Genomic DNA, 23,801 nt, shown 5'->3' on the forward strand with positions numbered 1-23,801 from the left:
AGCACTGTACAACTGAGCTATATATCCAACCCCCCAAAATCCTTATGAAATGTGTAAGTACCAGAAGTATGAGATTATTTTTATCTCGGTAAACTTTTTCTACTTCGATTAAATGAGAACCAATAACTTTTGCTTAACAGCAACTGGGATCCCATGAACACACAAAGTGCCAAATTAAATAATCACACATTTGATATGAGCTCAACCAATCAGTCAAAATGTAGTACTCTAAACCATAATCACAAATTTCCCAGAACACCAAATGCAACCAAATTAAGTGAAGATAACCTCAACATTTTATTATCTTCATAACAAAACAAACGATGAAGCTTAGAACTGGATCACTTGGCCCTGTAATGAAACAGAAAAAAAAAAATGTTGAGTTTTGTATTTTGGAAAGAACCACCACTCCATCAATAATATCTTTTCTAAGAGATAATCATGCTATGTATGTTGAAGCAAGTTTCCTCATTCTTCCTTTCCTACTTACAGCAAAACCAACACCAAAAATCTTACACTGAAATCTGAAACTTTCTAAGTATGATACTTAACAAGTGTTAGATTTCAAATACTGGGTTTAAGGATGCTCAACCAGTTAAATCTATGTAAATATTCCCAAATCTAAAAAAAATTCTGGTCCTAAGCATTTCAGACAAGGGATACATAACCTGTACTGTCAGCTATGGATAAACATAATAGAGCTATAAATAAGATTATACCTTTCTCTTCTTATCTCCTCCCAGTTCAAAATGCTTGCATCTCTTAATAGCCAGCATTCTTTTAGATCTGCAGTTAGGCTCAACACACTCAAGCCTCAGCACAATCTTCTTTGTAGTTTTAGCCTGGAAAAAAAGCCAGATCATTCATAAATCATTGCAGAACATCACTTTCTGGCTAGGTATGGTGGCACACACCTATAATCATCACAACTTGGGAGGCTGAGACTATAGGATTTCGAGTTCCAGAATAGCCTCAGCAACTTAGCAAGACCCTGTCTCAAATTTTTTTAAAAAAGGAGGGATAGAAATTTGTTAAGGATGCCCAGTGGTGAAGCATCCCTTGGTTCAATCCCTTGAACCAAGGAATAAAAAAAAGAAAATTAGGGCTGGGGTTGTAGCTCAGTGGTAGAGAGCTTCCTAGTACCTGTGTGGCACTGGGTTTGATCCTTGGCACCACATAAAAATAAAACAAAATAAAGATACTGTGTCCCTCTACAACTAAAAAAAAAATTTAAAGAGTCCATGTTTATCTTAAAAAATAAAAAAAGAAAATTACTTTTTAAAAAAAAATGAATATGTTGGGTTCAACACTACTTAAAGCTTTGCAAATGATAGTTGCCATTTGTCTTTGGCTATAAGGAGAAAGTAATATAGTAATAGCAAAAATGGCAGGTTATCCAACTGTCATCAAGTTCTACTAATATCCATCACATCAAATATCCTACAGAGCTTATTAGACTCTCATTATGTCACCTTGAACTTCTGGCCTCTCAGCAGAATGCTGCATAGTTCATATATATTTCATATAATCAAAAAGGAGTAAACCAAGTTTTGTAACTATGTAATAACACAACTTTTCTAATTTATTAAATAGAGTAATATCAATTCTCTTAAGATTGTTTACATCTAAAATTCATGCACATTTGATTGAGTTATCTAACCAAGCTACACTCTCCACTAATAAAACTTTTAGCCTTCCCCTTTAGTCAGAGCTCTGCTGCTCATCTGCAGTTCACAAAAGATCAAGACCTAGACAGAACCTAAACAAGTTATATAAAAGTGAAAAGACATTCAAGTGTTCTTTTTACCAGCTTGTAGTCACACCATTTATTGAACTCAAGTTACTCTTTTAATATTTTCTGGAACCAGGCTGGATGAAAAGAAATGTGTTAAGAGATGCAGTGCCGGAGCAAATCCTATGTTCTAGGCACTGTGCTAATAAAGAAAACTCAGCCTGAGAATAATATATTATTCACAAGGCTAATGGAAGCCTAAATGACTATTGTAAAGTTTGAAGGCTTCGTGAAAGAGGTAGCAGACTGAGAAGCCAAATGACTTTTTTTTTTTTTTTTTTTTTTTGCAGTGCTGGGGAAATTGATGAACACTGGGCTTCACCATGCTAAGCAAAGGCTCTTCCACTGAGCTATAAACCCAGCCCCAAATAACAATTCTTACTGCACTGAAGAGGTGAGAATTCAGACCTGATGATGCAAAGAGGCAAAATGAATGGACTTACTGATGTACTAAAACTTCAGTTCTTAGGAAACAGGACATAATCCTTGTTTTTACCTCTTCCAAAAGAGGACAAAAAATGTAAACAATCAGTGCAGTCCTATGTCTGTCAGACATCCGGCTCCACTGCCTAGTACATGTCACTGCAGGCATTTGCAATAACTTTGCTGAGATTAATGCTATGTGTGTGAGGTAGAGATGACAAATGCAAGATCCTTACCACACATAATAAGGTCCATGTCAATTCATAATCACCACTAACCTTTTTCCTGAAAATTGGCTTGGTCTGCCCACCATAGCCACTCTGTTTCCTGTCATACCGCCGCTTTCCTGGAAAAAGAAGTTGTTTGTTATGGTACACTAAAGATCATAAACCACAACAGACACATGGAAAAAAGTCCTTTGGGTTTTATCTTGAGCTTCCCAGATTAGTGCCTATGTGAGGGCCAGGTGGCGGAAAGGACACCATACTGGGCTCTCCGCACACCCCTTCATAAATACAACATCAACCCCAAATTAGGCAGAAGCCATCTTACCCTGTGCATACAGAGAATCCTTGCCCTTCTTGTACTGTGTCACTTTATGGGGTTGGTGTTTGCCACATTTCTTACAGAACGTCCGGCGGGTCTTAGGAACATTCACCTAGTAAACACACCATTCACAAAACGTATCAGACCAAAATGGCCCAATTGCCTCACTGACTCAGCTGCAGCTGAGGAATCCCACGCCAACTTGATTCTAACTCCTTGCTAACACGCAACGATCCTGTGGCTGCAAAATGCGGTCCAGTCCCATGTGCTTCAAGCACAGCAACCTCCATTAGGCCCCAAACAGGGAAGAAAGCTTATTAACCTCACCCACGGCTAAGTCTACCTCATAGACCCCATCACTTCAATTTCAGCTCCCAGAGCCTGGTCTCTTCAGGATCTATCCCAGTAATGCTGGGTTTCATTGGGATATCGGGGCCACGCAGGGGCCTGGAGCCACCACAGGACAGTACCGTCTACTCGGCGGTAAGGATTAAGCTGGATGTTACCGGGTCCAAACCCAACGTCCTACCATGTTTGCGACAGCGTTATCGGCAAGGAAAGAAAGAAAGAGGGCCGGAAACGGAAGTATATAGGTGGTTCCGGCTCGCACTTTCTCGTAGGAGTCAGAGAGAGCGACGAAAGAGTATCAGGTTCATGGTGCAGCGACCTCTGGCGGCTGAGAGGACTGGATTCCTAGCCGAGGGTGGGAGCTTCAAGGAAGGGCTGGCTCTCTTCTCCTCAATTTCCTCCAGCCTCCTGACTTTGCAACTTTTCATTTTTGGCGGGCGTTGCTACGTAGTATCGTTAAGTGAAGGAAGCAGGGCTCTTTCCAGATTTTCTGGCCTCCCTTTCCCTGAGGGAAGCCGAGACTAGGGTAGAGTGGAGGGGCCCTTCATCTCTGCATTTTATTCCTGTTCCACCTCAGGTATGCTGGGAGCATGTTTCACAGTGAATGGTTCAAAGAAGGAATTGGAAAGAGCCAATTGCGCCAGTTAATTTATCACGTGGTCAGTAGGTCTATTCAACAAATGTTTATTGAATGCCTATTCTGTGTCAGGCACTGTCAAGGGAGGGACACAGTAATATACTCAGAAATATAAAATTATGGATTGAGTTCTTCAAAGAAAAGGAACAATGATCCATATTAAAGCAACACTTTTAGCTGATGGAGTTAGTTGGCTGCTGTAGGTTAGGATAAGTGAAATTGAAATTGTTCAGCTCCTGCAACAGTAGTTAGCAGGAGATGTACTCTAAAAGTTTCAAGGCAGTTCAGCAGAGGAAGGCTGAGGGTGTTGAGCTTCAAAATGGATTGTCTCCTACAATTCTCATAGTAATTCTAGGTTAACAAATTGAGGCCATGTAATGTTAAGTGATTTACCCAATGTCAACAGTATTTAATAGATCCAGGATACAAACCTGAGTAGTCTAACTCCAGAGCCTGGGTTCCTTTACAATTAGGCAATACCGCTATTGTGGCCTGCTAATTATAATACCTAACAATTATGGATCACTTATGTGCTAGATATTCTCCCAACCACCTTGCATACAACCTCTTGAAAACCACCACAGGAGTCTTGTGCCATTATTAATATTTATCAGGCGAGAAAACTGAGGTATAAGGAGCATTAAACTCACTTACCTGAAATCACACAGGTGGTTATTTTTTAAGCTGGAATGTGATCTTAGGTCATCTAACACTATAGCCTTGCACTTAACTGCTATACCACACAGGTGAAGCAGGGATGTCAGAAGGGTAGAGAACAGTAAGGACAAAGAGTTGGATTGGGATGCAGGAGGAGGTGGCAGTGGATTAGGGTATAAGGAACTATGAGAGCCTAAAGTATCCTGTTTGCTCCAGGAATACCAATGAGTCCTGAGCTGACTCTCTAATCACTCCTTTTTTTATGATCTCAGGACTAAGTTATTAAAAACATTACCATTACCTGCTACATTTTTTTTTTAAGTTTCTTTGCCAAACTGCCAGCTTGAAACCTCACAGCATCTTCTCTCCAGACTTTAAAGCAATGATACCGGTCTTTAGGGAATTTCTAAAGGTTTGTATGTCAATTACATGGAAATATGAAGATAGCAAACATGGGTCCTCTTCTTCTAATCAACCTTTGTTCTATCATTCCCTATGTGGCTTGACTTAAAGTTTTTTTTTTTTTTTTATTGCTGTTGTTTATTTTAAAATATTTAATTGAAAAATTACATATATTCAAGATATCCAGTGTGATTATTTGCTATTCATATAAATTGTGTAATAATTACCAGAGTCAAGTTAACACATCCATCATTGCCATTTTGTGCATGTGTAGGAGGAAGAACACTTAAATCTGTTATCTTATCAAATTTCAAGTAAACAGTATAGTATTAACTATCATCACATGCTATATATTAGAGCCCCAGAACTTATTCATCTATACATCAATCCTGATCTCTGTTTTGGAAATGATCTTGTTCATTAATTTTCCCATAAAGTGAGGCACTCTGAATTTAACACAAGACTGTAGGTGTGGCCTGGTCTTGCAGAATAGGTAGCATGTTCACTTTTCTCTTTCTTAATTCTACAAGGAAATCTAATGTTACCTTGGGTTTTTGGGCAACCATCTAACTGATGTGACATATCTCTTGATAAGTATCTGCAAAAACCCTGAACCATTTTTACAAATGTTACTGCTCCCCTAGTTTTACTTGGAGTCATTTTCTTGGAATGGGAGGATGGTAACTGGGAATTGAAACCGGCAGCACTGGGCTGGGGATGTGGCTCAAGCGATAGCATGCTCGCCTGGCATGTGTGCAGCCTGGGTTCGATCCTCAGCACCACATACAAAGATGTTGTGTCCGCCGAAAACTAAAAAATAAGTATTAAAATTCTCTCTCTCTTTAAAAAAAAGAAACCAGTGGCACTTTACCACTGAGCTATATCCACAGTTCTTTTTATTCATTTGTTTATTTTAATTTTGAGACATGGTCTTGGTGAAGCTGGCCTCCAACTTGAAGTCCTCCTTCCTCTTTCTCCTGAATTGCTGGGATAACAGGTGTGCACTACTGTGCCCAATTTACCTGAAGTCATTTGAATTTCAAAGTTTACACTCAGTTATGGGGCATCACCCTTAGGCCTGGTAAAATACCCTTTGTTGAATTTGACTTCTCACACCAGGTGGTCAAGGATCTTTTTGGACCTGAGTCTGTAATCCCAGGTAGTTCATACAAACTTGCACTACTCAGCACTATTCAGACTAGATAGGCTACTTTATCTGTCTTTCTCAAAGAAATATTGATCAGGATAGCACCAAGAACCAAACCTTAATATTACATTGGGAATCTGAGGTGACACTTAGCCATTCATTTGCACTATTTGAGTACAAGTAGTTTGATATGGACAAGTGTGCTAGGGGAGCAGTTATGGGCATTGGGTGAAGAGCCTAGGTTCACTTTGTCCTTTCCCTAGTCCTCCTCTCTGTCTGGATTTCCGTTTTGTGCATATCAACTCCCAGTTCCCATCCCAAGATGAACCTGGGCAAAAGATGAGGCATGTGATAATAAGCAGCATCTGGCTGAAGAAAAAGTGAGGCAAGGTAAAATGCAGTAAGTACCTGTGGCCAACACTTAGGCAGTGAATGGAGCAGCTATTTCAGGAGACTAATGAAAGAATATATATATAATTTGTCAATAAAGTAGGGAGATCTGTACAACACTCACTGCCCATCTGTCTTGTGCAGATATGAAATTAATCATCCTACCAAAGTTTATCTTTTTAAAATACTGTTGCCTTAAAAATTCTGATGGACTCATGGGAACTGTGATCCGTTTCTACATTAGGGTACAGCACTACAGGGCAAGAAAATATGGGAGTGCCACATAAGTTAAGGTGGGCAAGCAGATCAGTTACAAGGGGTTCTGCCATCACCAGGGTCTGCAGGCAACACTGTTTGCATTTCCTCAGAGAATCTTTAGGGAGAAGACTGTAGGTGGAAACATAGCCTGGGAGGCTTCTGTGGAAACATCCAGGCTTCAAGTAACACACACAAGTCTTGTTTCCTGTTTTATAGGATTAAAGATAAAAGTGTTATTTGTTAATCCTTGAGGCCAAATCTTAAATGGAGAAAATCAACATTCATGGAAAATGGGGAAGGGCATGAGTCTTTGTGTGGGTTTACATCTTGGCATTTTTATCTGTAGAAAAAAAAGTGCTTTCTTAGAAAATGACTCAGCAGGGGAAGTCTTGTCTGTACCTTTGTCAGGCTGCGTACTTTTGGGTCCCTGTCTGAGCACTCTCCTTCCTTTACTATAGAGTTTAATTGTGTGACCCTGAGTCTCCTGCCTCAAAGGAGGTAGACTCTAAAGACACCCCTCTTGGCATTCCCTTTGTTCTGCACCATCTTTGGCACACACACACCCCCAAGCCTCCTTTCTCTGTGCTATTTCCATAATCCTTTATCTCTAGGAGGGCAGCCTGATGATCTGTCTACTCATCCCAGCCCCTTGTAGAGTCTCAGTGGCCCTAATAATGTTGAGAAATGTTCTTTCAGAGCTGGACTCAAGATAGTAGTGTCAGAGGTCCCAACCAAATGAGGGGCGGGGACAATTGTGGGGGTGGAATAAGGACAGCAGCAGGGAACCAGATACCATGCTGCTGAGAAGAAGAAAAAAAAGACATTGGTTTAAGTCAGGAAACAAAAAAAGGGAACTGAGTGGCTGTGAAAGGGTGGGGTTTGCTCAGACTGTCCTTCCTCTCTGGACTGTAAGAATATGTCTCCAGAGCCAGTGTCTTCAGAGATCGAGTGCCACCTTCCAAGTCCTGGCATCTCAATGCATCTGGGAAGCTACCTCCATTAAGTCAGGACCAAGGTGGGTCTGGGGAATGGCAGGGGCTGTACAGCAGCAGCAGCAAGTACCTCTCTTGGGACCCCTTAAGACCAGAGAGAAAGCATGGCTGATGCCATATATTTGCTGGTAGAATAGGCTGGTGGAGGGTGGGAGTGTCATCAGCACAAGGCCCTAGCAGTCTGTTCCAGTGATGAGAGGGGCTATATGGGTCCTTTCCGGAGAGGGCTGTGGGGGGAACAGGAAGAGAAAAAAGTTATCTGAGGTGACCATCTGAACAGGTAGCGAATGTTGGAAAGGAACACCTCTGCAAAACATGCTGGAAAAGAGATATTACAGTTGGCAGTAAGGTTAAAAAAAAAAAAAACTTTGGTCAAATATCACTTGAAGACTTCAAATATATATTGGGTCAATGAGGCCCTTAGATGAAATTCTAAGAGGCAACCTATCTAGGAAAATGGTAAATGCTCACATGCACAATAGGCAGTGCAAGCTGGGGAAAGGCCCTGGCTAGACTAAGGTGCTAAGCTACAAGCCTTGGTCTGCATCAAGCCAAATATCGCCAGGATCAGATCTGGCTGGTTGAAAGGATTGTGTGGATGCTGTACCAACCTCATGGTAATAGTGGATAAGAGACTGGACCAGAATAAAGCAGCCTCCACCTCAGCCCAGGCAGTGTGGCCAACCCTGAAAATCATGGTGAAGATTTATCTTCCTACCATTGCCTACCATGTGCACAGCGTACTTTTCTCCTGTCTTCATTATTTATCCTCTCATTTCCTCTCCATTTCTCCTTTCCTTCTTCTTCTCTTCCTTTCTCTACCTGTATTCTCTCTTCTTTACATCCTCCTTTATTTTATTCATCACCATATCCCTGATGTAGAGTCAGCACTTAATAAATAATCGTTGAATTGAATTGAATTTTACTTGCCCCTTTCTCCTCTGGCTCTTTACCATCCCCCCCCCTTTTGCCTAGTACCCTTCCTACTGACTTATTGGAAGTAGTTAATGTATAAATAAATGTAAATACATTAAAACAGGGCCTGATAATAATAAGTACTCTATCTCAGCATTTGCTATTATTTTTATTATGCCTAGGGCCTGCCAATGTCTTCACAAATCATATCCAGAGCAAGTAGTTTAGCATTTAGAATAAAAGGTATTGCTGACCCTGATCAAGACATTCTTGGAGGGGTTGTCAGACCTCCAAATGGAATCACAATTTCCTGGCTACCCAGTTCTCAAAGACAAAAAATTCCGTGTGTGCATTTCCAGAGACAGGACAGCAGCAAAGTCCAAAGGCTGGGGTAGGGGAGTTTATACAGCTCAGGGGATGTCTTCTTTGCTGTTAGTTGTGTATTAGTTCTGCTCCTTCTCTCATTTTGTATGCCAAGCCTCTGAAGCAAAAGTGCTACATCCTCTCTGGAGTCTCAGTTATTTGATAAAAGTGTCACCCTCAAAATAAGCCATAAAATATAGATATTTGTGGAAACTTAAAGCATTACACCTAAACAATATTTCTTAGGGCCTGCCCTATCTACTCTATTCTGGCCCCTTTATATTCATGCTAAACTACTGCTTGTGTTAAAGTCTAAATTCCAGTTGTGTATGGCTATTGGGGTTTTTGTTTAGAATCCTTTGTAAATTCCTTATGGTAAGAACTAGTGTAACTTTCCATCCACTTCTAGGGTATTCGTGCAGTTTTAAATTATCACTATGATTTATTATTTCCATTCGAGCAAATTTCCTATATAGTTTCCTTTCAGTGGACTAGACCATACCAGGAAGTCGCTTAGATATAAGGGGAAGATATGGCTTTTGAAAACCAGTTTGGTTGTTCTCCAAAGAGTCATCAGATACCTGATACTTTTCCCTCAGTAATGCTGAGATCTGATTGCTAACTTCTGAGAATAAGGGAGAACTAGGTTTTTCAGTGAGGCAGTACACAATAAGAAGATAGAGACCTCGACTCCAAAGCTGCTTCGTTAGCATGAAGCCATCAAGGGAGAGGGGAAGGTAGAACTCCTCTGAGGACCCTGAAACAATTGGGCCACGTGTGACTTTCAGTTTCTATGGAGATTCATGTTCAGTGACTGTGGGGGATTTGAGAGCATTACAAACCTAGAAGCTTTAATCCCACACTTTCATCCCCACTCTTTGAAAGCCCTCACCATAAACCTCCGTGAAATGAAAATAAACTACAGTCTATTAACTGTATGGAAATTCTAGACTCAAGAGTAATTAAATTGTAGATAGGTGTAAGATTGGAATATACTAGAACTGGAGATGATTGACTTAATGAAAAAAACAAGTTAGTCTGCTATAAAATCAAAATTTAAAAAGTGATTGCAAATGGAGCAGAAAAGAGATAAGGATGGGGGGCTGGGAATATAGCTTAGCTGGTAGGGTGCTTCCTCACATACACAAGGCCCTGGGTTCAATCCCCAGCACCACATACAAAAAAAAAAAAAAAATGAATGTTTGCTGGGCACGGTGGTGTATGCCTTTAATTCCAGCAGCTCAGGAGGCTGAGGCAGGAGGATTGCAAGTTCAAAGCCAACCTCAGCAAAAGCAAGGCACTAAGCTACTCAGTGAGACCCTGTCTCTAAATAAAATACAAAATAGGGCTGGAGATGTGGCTCAGTGGTCAAGTTCCTCTGAGTTCAATCCCCAGTACCCCCCGCCTCCCAAAAAGAAACAGATCTTATTTAGAAACAGATATGTTGAATAGATGATGGATAGATAGATTTTTTTAAAAAAAACAAGCAAATCATAAATAGTATGTGCGATGATTTCAAATATAATAAGAAAATGCACAGAAAAAAATATAAAGAAATATGCCAAGAGATTATTGCATCTGGATAATAAGCTGATAATTGATTTTTTTTTCTTTTTAATACTCCTGTGCTTGAAACTTGTCTATAATGAATGTATTATTTTGATATGGAAGGACAAACAAATAAAATGTTTAAATCAGCTGGGTGTGGTGGTTTTCACCATAATCCCAGCAAGTTGGAAGGCTGAAGCATGAGGATCACAAGTTCGAGGTCAGCCTGGATAACTTAGCAAGAGCTTGTCTCAAAATAAAAATAAATAAAAAAGGCTAGGGATGTAACTCAGTGGTAGAGTGACCCAGTTCTATATCCAACATGCCACAATACACACACATACACACAAACTGGGGGATAAAAAGGCCAAAGAGGCACACAAGATGGAATACCCTAGCAGTGACCCTTAGTACAGAGGGACAAAACTGAAAGTATGGCATCAATCTGACACTGACTGTAAACTTGTGGATTGAGTGTCTGTCTCTTCTTCCAGGATCACTTGCCCAGTTGTTTCTAGTGCAGGGTAAAAGAGATGATGAATCACTGAGATTAAGAAATTTCCAAAACAACAGAATAAAAATGTAAAATGTCAACAACATAAAATGGTATGGAAAGAATCAGAACCCCCAGACCTGTTGGAAATGACTATTGCAGATCAGAACTTTCCTGGTTAGCATGCAGCCCCAAATCTAACATAATGTCAAGCAACAGGAGAATGGGAAAAATGGACTGTATTCACCAGAAATATTTTATGTGCATAAAAATTAATTTAAATGAGCTGGGTGCAATAACCCACACCTGTAATCCCAGCATTTCAGGAGGCTAACACAGGAAGATCACAAGGCCAGCCTCAGCAACTTAGTGAGATCCTGTCTTACAATAAAAAATAAAAGGGTTGGGGATGTAGCTTAGTGGTGGAGTGCCCTGGGTTCAATCCCAAGCAACCCTCCTCCTCCAAAAAAAAAAAAAAAAAAAAAGAATTAAAATGTGTGAATTAGAACTACATGATATAAATAAATCATAAAACTTTATATTGAGAAAAGAAGACAAGTGATGGAGAATACATACCATTTAGATATAAAATTTAAAACAGAAACCAATACTAAATATCTTTTGTGGATACGTACACATGTAGTAATAATATAAAAACATGCCTAGGTATGACAAACATAAATTCAATATATTGCAAACCTAGGTATGACAAACAATATTCAATATATTGCATGATATAGCAGGGGTATAGATGGTAAGTTTAGACAAGTCATGTAATCTCTCTGAGTCTCGGATTTCTTATCTGTTTGTTGTGAAGAATAAATGAAATAACACATGTGAAATGTCTGTCAGGGGCTAGGGAGTTGCAGATGCAGAGCTTGCCTGCTGTGTACAAGGCCCTTGGCTCAATCTCCAGCATTGCAAAAATATAAATAAATAAAAACAAAATAAAATGCCTGACAGGTAGATGGCGCTCAGAGAAATAGGAGTTCTGTTCCATCCCTCTACAGAGAGAAAGGGAATGACCAGAATCTTTCTGGCCAATTAAGTATACTTTAAAAGAAAAATAAAGAGAAAACATTGCTTCTTGGAAATTCTAATTAAGTAGTTATTTGAAGTACTATTGTACTAGATATTTCTAACTATCCTCTCATGGACTCTCCCAATCATAAGCAGGCTATGTAAGTTTTGGAATTTTACTCTAGTGTTGTCCTTAATAGTGTTTTCTCTTATAAGCAAGATAATAGCCAATGATGGTTTAGTTTACTGATTGTGTAACTGCCATTTATATTAATTCCTTGGTATAGGGCAGTTATATGATGGCTGAACTCATATTTTAATAAGCTTTGTCTTTCTGAATTCTGTTGCAAAAGGTGGCTATGTGAAAATCCTTGCATTTGTAGTTTTTTTTAAATCACAATACCTTTATTTTATTTATTTTTATGTGGGGCTGAGGATCAAACCCAGGGCTTCACACCTGCTAGGTGAGTGCTCTACCTCTGAGCCCCAGCCCGCATTTGTAGTTTAATACAAAGAACATTGCAAGGTGTTGTAGAGTATGTCTGTAATCCCAGCAGCTGGGGAGGCTGAGGCAGGAGGAGCACAATTTCAAAGCCAGCTTTAGAAACTTAGTAAGGCCATAAACAACTCAGTGAGATCCTGTCTCTAAATAAAATATAAAAAAGGGCTGGGGATGTGGTTCAATCCCTGGTACAAAACAAACAAAACATTATCACACTGATGGGGCTGGGGTTTTCGCTCGCCTAGCATAAGTGAGGCAGTGGGTTCGATCTCAGCACCACATAAAAAAATAAATAAACAAAATAAAGGTATTGTGTCCATCTACAACTAAAAATGAAATTCTAAAAAAAGCCATTATAACTCTGATACTGATACTCTATGCTTTAAAGAATTTTGTCTTTCTCCTCTGTCTCCTCTTTTTTTCTCTATATTAACAACCATGTGTGTGTGTGTGTGTGTGTGTGTGTGTATGAGACATTATGTCACCTCCATTTCCATCTCACCTCACACCCCTTGAATGAGGTTCAGGGTAAGCCCTACTATGCATAATTTATGGTCAAATTGACTGTACACTGCTAATATTTTAGAGGAAAAAAACTGGGACCTTCCACAATGAGTACCCATGGATGCTCTGCCTTCTAATGCAAAACCAACCATCCAGAAGACATAAAGATGGACGTTTATATTTTTACATTATTGGTTGATAGACTGGTGGTGCCTACAGAAGAACCACCACACTTTCAAGCTACATGACTCTGTACTAAATCACAAGGGATAGGAGAAAAGTATCCAAAGAAGGAGATACCAAACCATGGAAACCCCAGTAATACTCTGGTTCAGTGATCTAGATGTTGATGCCATTTCACTTCTTTCTCAGAGGGATGATAGCTAGTGAAAAGCTTACTTACTTCCTCATACTTAGACCAGCACTAAACCCTATCCCAACACAGACATTTGAGATGGAAGGCTTCCTCTTGTACAAACCGGATTTATTCTAAAAAAGAAAAAGATAAAAGGTAGCATCCAGAAGGACCTGTCTTAGAGGAAATAAGAGCAGAAGCTGAGACTAAAGCAGATGCTGAGTCTCAGCAGGAATGTATCCATTAAGATCCTGCAAAAAAATTAAGGGTAAAATGTTAGATGTCCTTTATTTGGCTATAAGAAGCACAACTGTGGTTTGTTGGGATGATTTTGATCCCATTTGCAGTTATGCTACTCAATATTTTTAGGGTTTTATTTTGTGTTCTGTAATTTAGGTCTTTGACTGTGAAGAGGTACTTAATTATAACTCACCATGAAATAAATGTGATGGTATTATAGGGAACTCAATGAATTAGCAATTCCCGAGAATAGAGTATTATTACTTGGTCACCACTGCTTCTGGGTAAATAAAGAAACTTGAGAGGAGGACTAGTGGTTTTTTTTTTCATCACTCACTTAGTGCTCCATTTTTATGACAGTATTTTTTTCACTGTACTTTTTAAATAAAGATTTGGAATTAATAATAAGATTGTCCATAACTTTAGGTGAAGAACGGATGTAAAGTTTTTTTTTTTTTTAAGAGAGAGAGAGAAGAGAGAGAGAGAGAGAGAATTTTTTAATATTTATTTTTCCCTACATCATATCACATATCTTTATTTTATTTTTATGTGGTGCTGAGGATCGAACCAAGTGCCCCGCGCATGCCAGGTGAGCGCATTACTGCTTGAGCCACATCCCCAGCACCCTGTACAGTGTTTTATGTGAATAAAAGAAGTAGGGGCTGGGGTTATGGCTCAGTGGCAGAGTGCTTGCCTAGCACATGTGAGGCACTGGGTTCTATTCTCAGCACAACATAAAAACAAATAAATAAAGTAAAGGTATTGTGTCAGTCTACAACTAAAAACAATTTTTTAAAAATCATTTTAAAAAACAATTGGTAGATTTGAGGGACTTCCTTTGCTTTTTTTATATTTCATGTACCTGAACTGAATCTTTCTGGAATATTGAACTTTTGGGAAGGTTAACCACATTATTGTTCATAAATGAACACTGCTCGCTTCCATGCCACTAGGACGGTTGCATTACTTTTGCATGATGCTGTCTAAAATAACTAAGGAAAAAGGGGGGAAAAACCAAAAGAGAAAACACAACTGTTCCTCCACCAAAAAAATCTGTGTTTTCAACTTGAGAATAAAGTATCTACCTTTTGTAACTCAATCAGTGGGTAACGTACAAAGTCTGTTGGGTGACAGCATGTATACACAACTACAGGTATACTCTCCATGTCCTTATTAGACTCCTTGGTTGACAGACCCTAGTGGAACAATATTTGAAAAATTATACTCACTATCTAGGAAACTTGGAACCAAAAGGCCACTATCTGCCTCCATGGAGTTCTGGAACTTGCATTATACCTTTTGGGAACATTAGGGTCAACAGCTACACAGAGACTTTTGCTGTTCACAAATTCTGTACACATCATAAAAAGGTGACTAGTGTAAAGCTGCCTCTTGACATTACCAAACACACAGATACATGTCATTTGACATCTAATGCATTCCATTGATTTATATAAGAACCCCATTTTTGTGAACTCACAATGTAAAATCAACCCCCCCAATTCAGTGTGCATCTATTATTCCTGAGGATTGACAGACCTTAGGGACTGTGTAAGGAGGGTATTAAGGTGGAAATAAGCCTCTTTGCTAGTAATGCATACTTTTGTTCCATTTGCAATACATAGCTAGGCTGAGGGGGAACCAGGAGGGATGAGAATTAATGCACTGGAATCTCAAGAACTTTCATTATCAACAGCACACAAGTGAGCCCCAGAAAGAAGAAGTGATGGCTGCAGTGATACTGGAGAGCATCTTTTTGAAGCGCTCACAGCAAAAAAAGAAAACATCGCCTTTAAACTTCAAGAAGCGTCTCTTTCTCTTGACTATGCACAAACTTTCCTACTATGAGTATGACTTTGAACGTGGGGTAAGTTTCTCAGCTGTGAAGCCTGAGTTTCAAGATTTAAAGATCTTAGATCTTCTTTGGGGAAGTTGTGCATCTTCCTTGGTAGAAGAAGGGAGGTAGAAATGACCCATGTATATTCAAGGTCAGCAAAATATTTCCTAGATTAGAACTAGCTACAGCCCTGCTGGGACAGAAATTCAAAGGTGCTAAGAAGCCACAGGGGAATTCTTACCATGGAATCTTGCAATCGGTGAATGCTCAACAAAGGATTCTCAAGAAGGAAATCCAAAATTTGAAAATTGCTTCATTGTTTCTTATGGCTGATACAGTCCTTAACACTACCATAATATTTGTCCTCTATCTGGTAGTCAAAAGTTAGATTAATAGATTTGGAAGGTTTTCTTTTTCCAAAATAACAGGTCCTAATATAGAGTGTGGGAGCCACCTCACCATGCTGAATGACTAGATAAGAAAATCTAGTCATCTGGTTGCTTAATCATTCTTAATCTTTCTCCATTTTCTTCCTCATTCTCTTTCTCAGAGAAGAGGCAGTAAGAAGGGTTCAATAGATGTTGAGAAGATCACCTGCGTCGAAACAGTGGTTCCTGAAAAAAATCCTCCCCCTGAAAGACAAATTCCGGTAAGAAGAGGCTAACTGATTTTGAGTTGATTTTTTTTAAAATGTTGTTTTCTTGGGGCTGGGGATGTAGCTCAGTTGGTAGAGTGCTTGCCTTGCATGCACAAGGCCCTGGGTTCAATCCCCAGCACAATAAATAAATAAATAAATACAATGTTGTTTTCTTTTTTTCCCTCCCTGATTGCAAGAGTAATGCAAATTTATTATAGAAACTCTGGAAATATTTTAAAAGCACAAAAATGAGAAAAAATGGTACAAAATCCCATTGTCCAGCTAAAACAACTATTAACATGTTCATATACATAGAATTGCAGATGCTTTTCTCTACTAAAAATGCATAAACATACATGAATATATGTAATATATTTAGAACATAGAATCATACTATACATCTTTCCTTATAATCTACCTTTTCAATTTAACAATAAATAAGAAGCTTTTCCCAAAGACAATAATAAAAGTACCAAACATTTATGCATGGATATTATCAAAGTGGTATATGCTGTTGAATAATTGGAAGAGTGTAATTACACTGTGTGTAATAATAGATTATTTAGCTGGGTGCTGTGGTGCACACCTATGATTCCAGTGACTTGGGTAGCTAAGGCAGGAAGATCACAAGTTCAAGGCCAGTCTCTGAAACTAAGAGAAACTCTCAGCAACTAAGCAAGACCCTGTCTGAAAAAAAAAAGAATTAAAAGGACTAGGAGTCAGGTGTGGTGGTGCAGTCACAGCAACTGGGGAAGCTGAGGCAGGAGGATAGCAATTTCAAAGCCAGTTTTGTTTTGGTGCTGGGGATCGAACCAAGGGCTTCTTGCATGCTGGAAAGTGTTCTACTAAAATTAGATATTTTTAATTACATGATTTTAATGACTGCATGATGTTAACTATCATGGATATATTATAATTTGCTTAACTAAACTTTTTTTTGATACTGGGGATTGAACACAGTGATGCTTTACCACTGAACTATACCCACTGTTCTTTTTTATTTTATTTTATAATAATAATTATTATTTGGTGCTAGGGATAGAACCCAGAGATTTTGCTACTGAGCTACATTCCTGGTCCTTTTATTTTTATTTTTATTTGGTACTGGGGATTGAACCCCAGGGTGCTTAACCACTGAGCCACATCTCTAGTCCTTTTTATTTTTTAATTTTGAGACAGGGTCTCACTAAATTGCTTAGGGCCTTGCTAAGTTGCTGAGGCTGGCTTTGAACTTGCCAATTTTTCTAACGATATATTTACTGTATTCCTAGTTCTTTCAACAAGATCTTGATATAAGAATATTAATCTTTTAGCTATATATTGAGAATATTTTCCAGTTTATCATTTATCTTTGATTTTTGTTTATGGTGTTTTTGCCATACAGGAATTAAAAGTCTGTGTCATCAAATAAGTTCATCTGTTTCTTAATAACTCCATCTTTATCGTTATTATTAGAAAGGATTTCCCTCTGACAAGATTATGTAAAGAGGCATTTATATTTATTATCTGTCACTCGTAATTTTCACTTTTTATATTAAGCTCTTAAACCCATCTGAAATTTACTTTGGTGTATGATGTGAAATAGCTAACTACCTAATTCCCCTCATGCATCTAATTTTAGTGGCTAGATATCCCAGCACCAATTATTGAGAAATTTTCCTTTCCCCAATGATTTTAACTGTCTCAGGCTTTCTTGACTGAGTATGCACTGGATCCTGTGGATATGGGTTCCAACTGGGTAATAGGAATTAATTACTAAGAATTGGCATTGTCTGTGTAGGAGATGCTTCTGAAGACACAGAAAAAGACTCCCAATTCCTAGCTGGGTGTGGTGATGCACAGTTGTAATCCCAGTGATTCAGGAGGCTGAGGCAGGAGGATTCCAAGTTCAAGGCCAGCATGGGTAACTTAGTGAAAACATCATCCAAAGTACATGTATGAAGACATGAATTGGTGTCAACATACTTTATATACAACCAGAGATATGAAAAATTGTGCTGTATACATGTAACAAGAATTGTAATGCATTCTTCTGTCATTTATTTTTTTAAAATAATCAATATATAAAAAAAGAAAACCTATCTCAAAAGAAAAAAATAAAAAGGGCTGGGGATGGAGCTCAGTGGTACAGTGCCCCTGGGTCTAATCCTCAATACTGCAAAACAAACACTCCCAATACTTAAAGAAACCCAAGAAAAAGTAATGTATAAACTAATAATCATAACCATACCTTTTTCTTTCATCATAGAGAAGGGGTGAAGAGTCCAGTGAAATGGAACAGATTTCAATCATTGAAAGATTTCCTTACCCTTTCCAGGTGAGTTATTTTCCCTCATCAACTCTGGGAAGGACTTTGCAATGTAGTTGGTAGGGATGGGGTGCAGGCCAGATGGAAATATACTAAATCCCAGTCTATTGAAATTGAAGTGAACAAGGAGGCTGTGCTACTAAACCAGGCCCATTTGCCCACTGCACAGTGTGCTAATCACTTAAACAAGGAGTTTTGCAAAAGAGCTTATTTTCAAATATGGAGGTGGGAGACCCAAGTCTCAAATCTGCTTCTACAACAGGTTTAGGGATATTTATGGAGTAGAGATACAGGATGGTTGGAAGTGAAGCAATCAGTAGTCTGCACATGTGCAATCCAACTCCATGGTTCTTCATGGGGTGCATGTTCAGAAAATGGCTGTGTAAGCATGATCTGAAGGTGGAGTTTTGGGTCTCCCGATGTGGAAAGGTCACCCACTGGACCCTTGCAAAGAGTTAGTGGTTTCCACAAACATGGCCTTCCAGTTCCTGAAAAATAACCTAGGCATCCTGTCATCATGACCCACATTTCAGAGGTGTTATCTACAGCAAAGCTAGTGGGAGACTAATAGCATATAGCTCAGCTGTGTGACCTCCAGAGTTAGTGATATTTTTTAAAGCCAAATAAAAGCAAGTAACTAAGGTTGAGCACTAGGGCTCAGAGTCAGAGAAGTAAAAATTACGAAGGGTTTGTTAGTGTAAATGATAATAGACCAGTTGTGTTTGTAGACTGGTAATTGTCAAAGATAGGATTTTATACTCCCATGGAGTCTTGAAGAGTAATGCATTATTGTTTTGATGATTACATTCTTGAGAATGGGTCTCAGATCTTTAAGAGATGTTTCTGACTTGTAAAAGATACATATTTACAATTGCAAGCCCTTCTTTTAGTAAATGTTCAGTAGATGGTTGTGGCCTACAAAGCAAGTGTTTGGTTTTAGCTAGACCAAGAAATTAGACCAACAAGGGTTGAGAATATTTGTTTTGCTATTTTCCTAATCTAATATTGTTTCTTTCCATATTTACACCTCAAAAAGAATACATAGCACCAATTCTATTATGTGTGCATTGAGAAAGATGCTCTACTTGTTGAGTGAGCATTTCACTTCCTTCTGGTTCTGCCTATCTGTCTAATGGTGGTTATGTGGGTTGAAAAGACAGAAAAGGGGAGGGAAGGAGTAGTATTAGGAAGTTCAGTATGGGGAAGGTTTATTAGACTTACAAATAAACCTAAATTCTATTCTAGTGTGAAATAGCTGAAGAACCAGCCACATAGATATCTGCCTGGTAGATGGAATATAAGCCATAAAGGAGAGCAAAATTTGATCTTCAACATGGCTTGCTTATGTCCTGAAAACTCAGGCCACATGTCATGAAAATAGCAGACTCTGCAACAGTGAAAGCCAGAAAAGGAAGTGGAAAGTCTCAGGGGAGGGGGCTGTCATGGATTTCTGAGCAAGGCAAGATTAACAAGCCAGAAAAAAATGCAAAAGGATCTTATTCATGTCCATGACTGTTAGAAAATCTGTAAAGGAAGGGTATTTTAGACATAATTTTTACTACCATTTGTCTTTCAAGAAGATGACATTGTTTGGATGTGCTAGTGGATAATGCTAAACAGCAGCTAATTTAAAATTAATTTATTTTGGCTTTAGAATCCATTATGTGCTGGCTATTAACTCTGAGAGTCAGAGCCAAATCTTTTATATTTCATGCATCTCCATAACACCTAGCATGATGTCTTGATCATGGTAGGCATTCAAAAATACTAATAGATGATAGTACTTAATTTATATTTTATTTTTTTAAGTAGGTTTGTGGTTCCAAATTTGAATTTGATTTATTTGGGCTAGTGTTAGTGAGGGGTGGCCATTAAGTGTGTGTGGGAAAACCATGAATTAAAATTTTGCTCCATCTTGTCCACGTGAATAACCCATACGTACCAACCAAGACTTAACTGCTGAAGTCTATGTGTCCATTGCTCCAGGTTGTATATGATGAAGGGCCTCTCTATGTCTTTTCCCCAACTGAAGAACTGAGAAAGCGTTGGATTCATCAGATCAAAAATGGTGAGCATTATTTGGAAATTAAACTAGTCTTCAAAAGAAAAAGGCACAAATGGGGAAGAGAGAGAGATTGGGAGAAAGAGAAAAAGAGAGGGAGGAAGGGAGAAAGAAGAGAGGGAAAGGAGAAAGAGAAGAAGGAAAAATGAGTGGAAGGAAAGAAGAAGACAGAGGGAAGATAAGGGAGGGAAGAAGGAGGGGGAGAGAGAGAGAGAAAGCCTATATTTTGCCTCAATAGTAGTGCTACAATTGAATTTAGTATTCCATCATGTGAGTGAAAGATAACATATTAGAATAAGAGTTCCACCCAGTTCCACCACTATCTTTCTATTGCAATTTTGTAATTGCAGGCATCTCTATTTCTCTATTTATAAAAAGTCCCATTCTTTACACCAGTTACAAGAGTAGTGTGTTGTTCAATGATTACACAATATCTAGAGTTCTAATTATGAAATACATAGCTCCAAAAATTAAATAATGTGATGCATGAGAGTACTTAAAGTCAGAGTAAAAGAACCTGGTTTCAAGATCCTTCTATCACTTATAAGCTGGGTGACTTTTGGCAAGTAGGCCAGTGAACTTCTTTGAGGTTTGGTTTCTTCTCCTGAACAGAAATAACAATAATGCTTCCTGTACCCACTTTCAGGGTTATCCTGAGGATCAAATGAAGCAATAATGTATGTGAAAGCATGTGAAAAACTATAAAGCACTGTATAAGAAAGCATTATATGTCTCTTCATTGTGGTTAAATATTTCCCAAGGAACTATTTTTTGTTTCTTGCTTTGTGAGGACTTGCACTTGAACATCGTTTTAGCATTTCACGTAGCCCACACAGTGTTTTAAGATAAACTTCACTGCAAATGTTTGCAGCACAGGATGCATGAACATATATTTGTGTGTATATATAGCCACATGTCAAGTGACTAAGAGATTAACTGGTTGAGTTGACATAAGGAAAGGCTGCCTAGAGAAACAGGAAGGAGGACAGCCTGATAATGGCATGGTTGGGTTATTGCATGACAGCCCTTTGTCTTAATAAACATTTAGATTCTGATAGCGGTTGGCTATACCAGCCTTGATCACTCTCTTGAGAGCAAGTATGATTGGTAGAAATTGTGATCACCAAATCTTTCAAACTGAAAAGGAAGAAAGGGATCACTTACTGAATTTTTGCTGTGTGTCAGACACTGAGCTAAATACTTTATATTCATTATCTCACTTAATTTTCACAACAACCTGGGGTAAAAAATAATAATAACTAACACTTAAGGGCACTTACTATGTACTAGGTTCTGTGTCAAGAGCTTAAAACATAATAGCACATTTAATCCTCATGATAATTTTATGAATTATGTATTATTCCCCTATTTCCAAATGAAGGAACTGAAGCTTAAACAGATTAAGCAAGTTAAGTAACTTGCTTACAAGCACATAGCTAATGAGTAGTGGATCCTGGATTCTTACTACATCCCTGGGCGTGTGCGTTCCGAAGTCTAAGTTCATTACATAGTTTTATGTTGCTTGCTTTCCAAGTCCAGAAATTCCACATGTAATTAGTTACAAAATATTCTTGAGTAAAGCTATGTTGAGTATTACAAATACCATAAGGTTCAGTTCTTGTCATATTTTGAGTTAAGGGACCTTCTTTATCCCTGGGGATACAAAGTAAGCAAACTCATCAGTAGTGTTTATTAAGATCCAGGCTCTTCTCTTAAGTTCTTTAATGTGTTACCTCACCTATTCTTCACATTAACCACATGAGGCCGTTATTTTCATCATCCCCATTTTACAGATAAGAAAACTGAGTTACAGAAAGTTTAAGTAACTTGCCCAAATACATTCAATTTGTGCTCTTTCTAAGCCAGCAACTGAGATAGGAGCTCTGCATACAAAAACAGATCTATAAATAGTTGTATTGATTAATTTTTCTTGGGCTCTAAATTGATAGATGACTGGGATTTAATTTGGAAATAAAAGGAAATGAGGAAGAGTAGCTGAGGGAGAAGCAAGGGAGAATAGTGTGGTGTGTCCAAGTTAGAACCTCTTTACACTTCAAATACTAATTTCAAAATTAGTCTTAGTTTAATGCAACAAATAATTTTGACTGTCAACTATATTCAAAGTATGAGTAATGACCAAGGATAAGAATATCCAGTTTGTAAGCTTTGTTTATTAACTCATATGTTAACATTGCCATGTTGATTATGCACTACTATTAAAGTTCATTAGCCAAGTAAATTTACAATAGGCTAAAACAAATATTAACACCATCATTTCAGTTGTGCCATTGGCGTGGGTAGATAAGTGTGGCTACGTGCAGTTTTGCCATCTCTTCCCTTCTGTTTCACTAAAGGCATTTTTTCCCAGTTGTTATACCTGCGTGCATGCCATGTCAAACTTGCCTGGAGTAATCTACCACAGGAGCCAAAATGTAGGCTCCCCTTCTTTTTAAAAAAAATTTATTTTAGTTATAGATGGACACAATATCTTTGTTTTTAGTTATTTATTTTTATGTGGTGCTAAGGATTGAACCTAGGGCCTCACATGTGTGAGGCAAGCGCTCTACCGCTGAGCTATAGCCCCAGCCATAGGCTTGCCTTCTAACAAATACCACGACTACAGGAGATTTAAATAGGCTTCCTAACAACATCAGGATAGCCCAAGTGTTAGCAATGCTAATAGTAAGTTTTCCTAGGAGCCATCAAATCCCACTCTAGTGATGCTATCTTTCTCTTGAGTAAAATGCACTGATTAGAAATCATTAATGTGAAAAAGCAACCTCGTCAGAATACATATTACCTCTGCAGGGGTATTGATCATGATGGGGCATGAGGGAGCCTTCTGAGGTGCTGGATCTGAATCAGGGTAAAACGGTTGCAGACAGTTAGGCATGCTTATAATCCTAGCTACTTGGGAGACTGAGGCAGGAGGATTGCAAGTTTAAGGTCAGCATAGGCAACTTAGCAAAACTCTGTTCAAAATTTTAAAAATGTATTTTTTTCAAAGCCTGAGGGTGTAGCTCAATAGCAGAGCTCCCCATTCCCACAAAAAAAAGAAAAACAAAAGAAACAAACAAAACAAATGATTATAGACAAATGTAGCTCTCACTATATACTTTAGACCTGTGTAATTTCTCATATGTAAGTTATAACTCAATTTTAAAAGTACAGCTTAAGTTACCTCCTATTCAGCTGTCACATTTTCTCAATGATACTTTCTTTGGAAAGGTTTATCCCTGAGGACTTAGTCATAGATTCTCTCCTTCTATTTCCTTGAATATCGTAGTGGGCATTTCTATGTTACAGTGCCACAGGTATTTGTCTACACTCATTATTTCCTTCCTTCCTTCCTTCCTTCCTTCCTTCCTTCCTCCCTCTCTCCCTCCCTCCCTCCCTCTAGGGATTGAATCTGGAACCTTGCTCAT

General features: G+C 38.5%; 2 protein-coding genes across 2 annotated transcripts in view; one reads left to right on the forward strand and one right to left on the reverse strand.

Moving 5' to 3' along the window:
- Positions 1-273: 273 nt before the first annotated feature.
- On the reverse strand, positions 274-3,369 carry Rpl36a (ribosomal protein L36a). Its single transcript, XM_027933791.2, has 5 exons — positions 3,291-3,369; positions 2,768-2,873; positions 2,494-2,561; positions 720-842; positions 274-351 (listed from the first exon to the last, which is right to left on the reverse strand). The coding sequence occupies exons 1-5, from the start codon at positions 3,291-3,293 to the stop codon at positions 331-333; spliced, it is 321 nt and encodes a 106-aa protein (XP_027789592.2). The 5' UTR covers positions 3,294-3,369; the 3' UTR covers positions 274-330.
- A 4,100-nt stretch (positions 3,370-7,469) lies between these two features.
- Positions 7,470-23,801, forward strand: part of Btk (Bruton tyrosine kinase) — a 32,358-nt gene continuing 16,026 nt past the window's right edge. The window contains exons 1-5 of the mRNA XM_027934527.3: positions 7,470-7,615; positions 15,229-15,399; positions 15,920-16,018; positions 18,255-18,323; positions 20,301-20,382. Coding sequence (XP_027790328.1) covers positions 15,259-15,399; positions 15,920-16,018; positions 18,255-18,323; positions 20,301-20,382 — 391 coding nt within the window. The 5' untranslated portion in view covers positions 7,470-7,615; positions 15,229-15,258. The remainder of the gene's footprint in view (positions 7,616-15,228; positions 15,400-15,919; positions 16,019-18,254; positions 18,324-20,300; positions 20,383-23,801) is intronic.

The sequence above is a fragment of the Marmota flaviventris genome, chromosome X, assembly GCF_047511675.1.
Source record: "Marmota flaviventris isolate mMarFla1 chromosome X, mMarFla1.hap1, whole genome shotgun sequence".
Lineage (NCBI taxonomy): Eukaryota > Metazoa > Chordata > Mammalia > Rodentia > Sciuridae > Marmota > Marmota flaviventris.

What these genes read in the sequence shown, in the direction of transcription:
- Rpl36a (XM_027933791.2), bottom strand. An exon ending in GGATTCTCTGTATGCACAGG is followed by an intron (nt 2,562 to 2,767) that starts GTAAGATGGCTT and finishes TTCTTTTTCCAG; the next exon opens with GAAAGCGGCGGTATGACAGG. An exon ending in GAGGAGATAAGAAGAGAAAG is followed by an intron (nt 352 to 719) that starts GTATAATCTTAT and finishes GTTTCATTACAG; the next exon opens with GGCCAAGTGATCCAGTTCTA.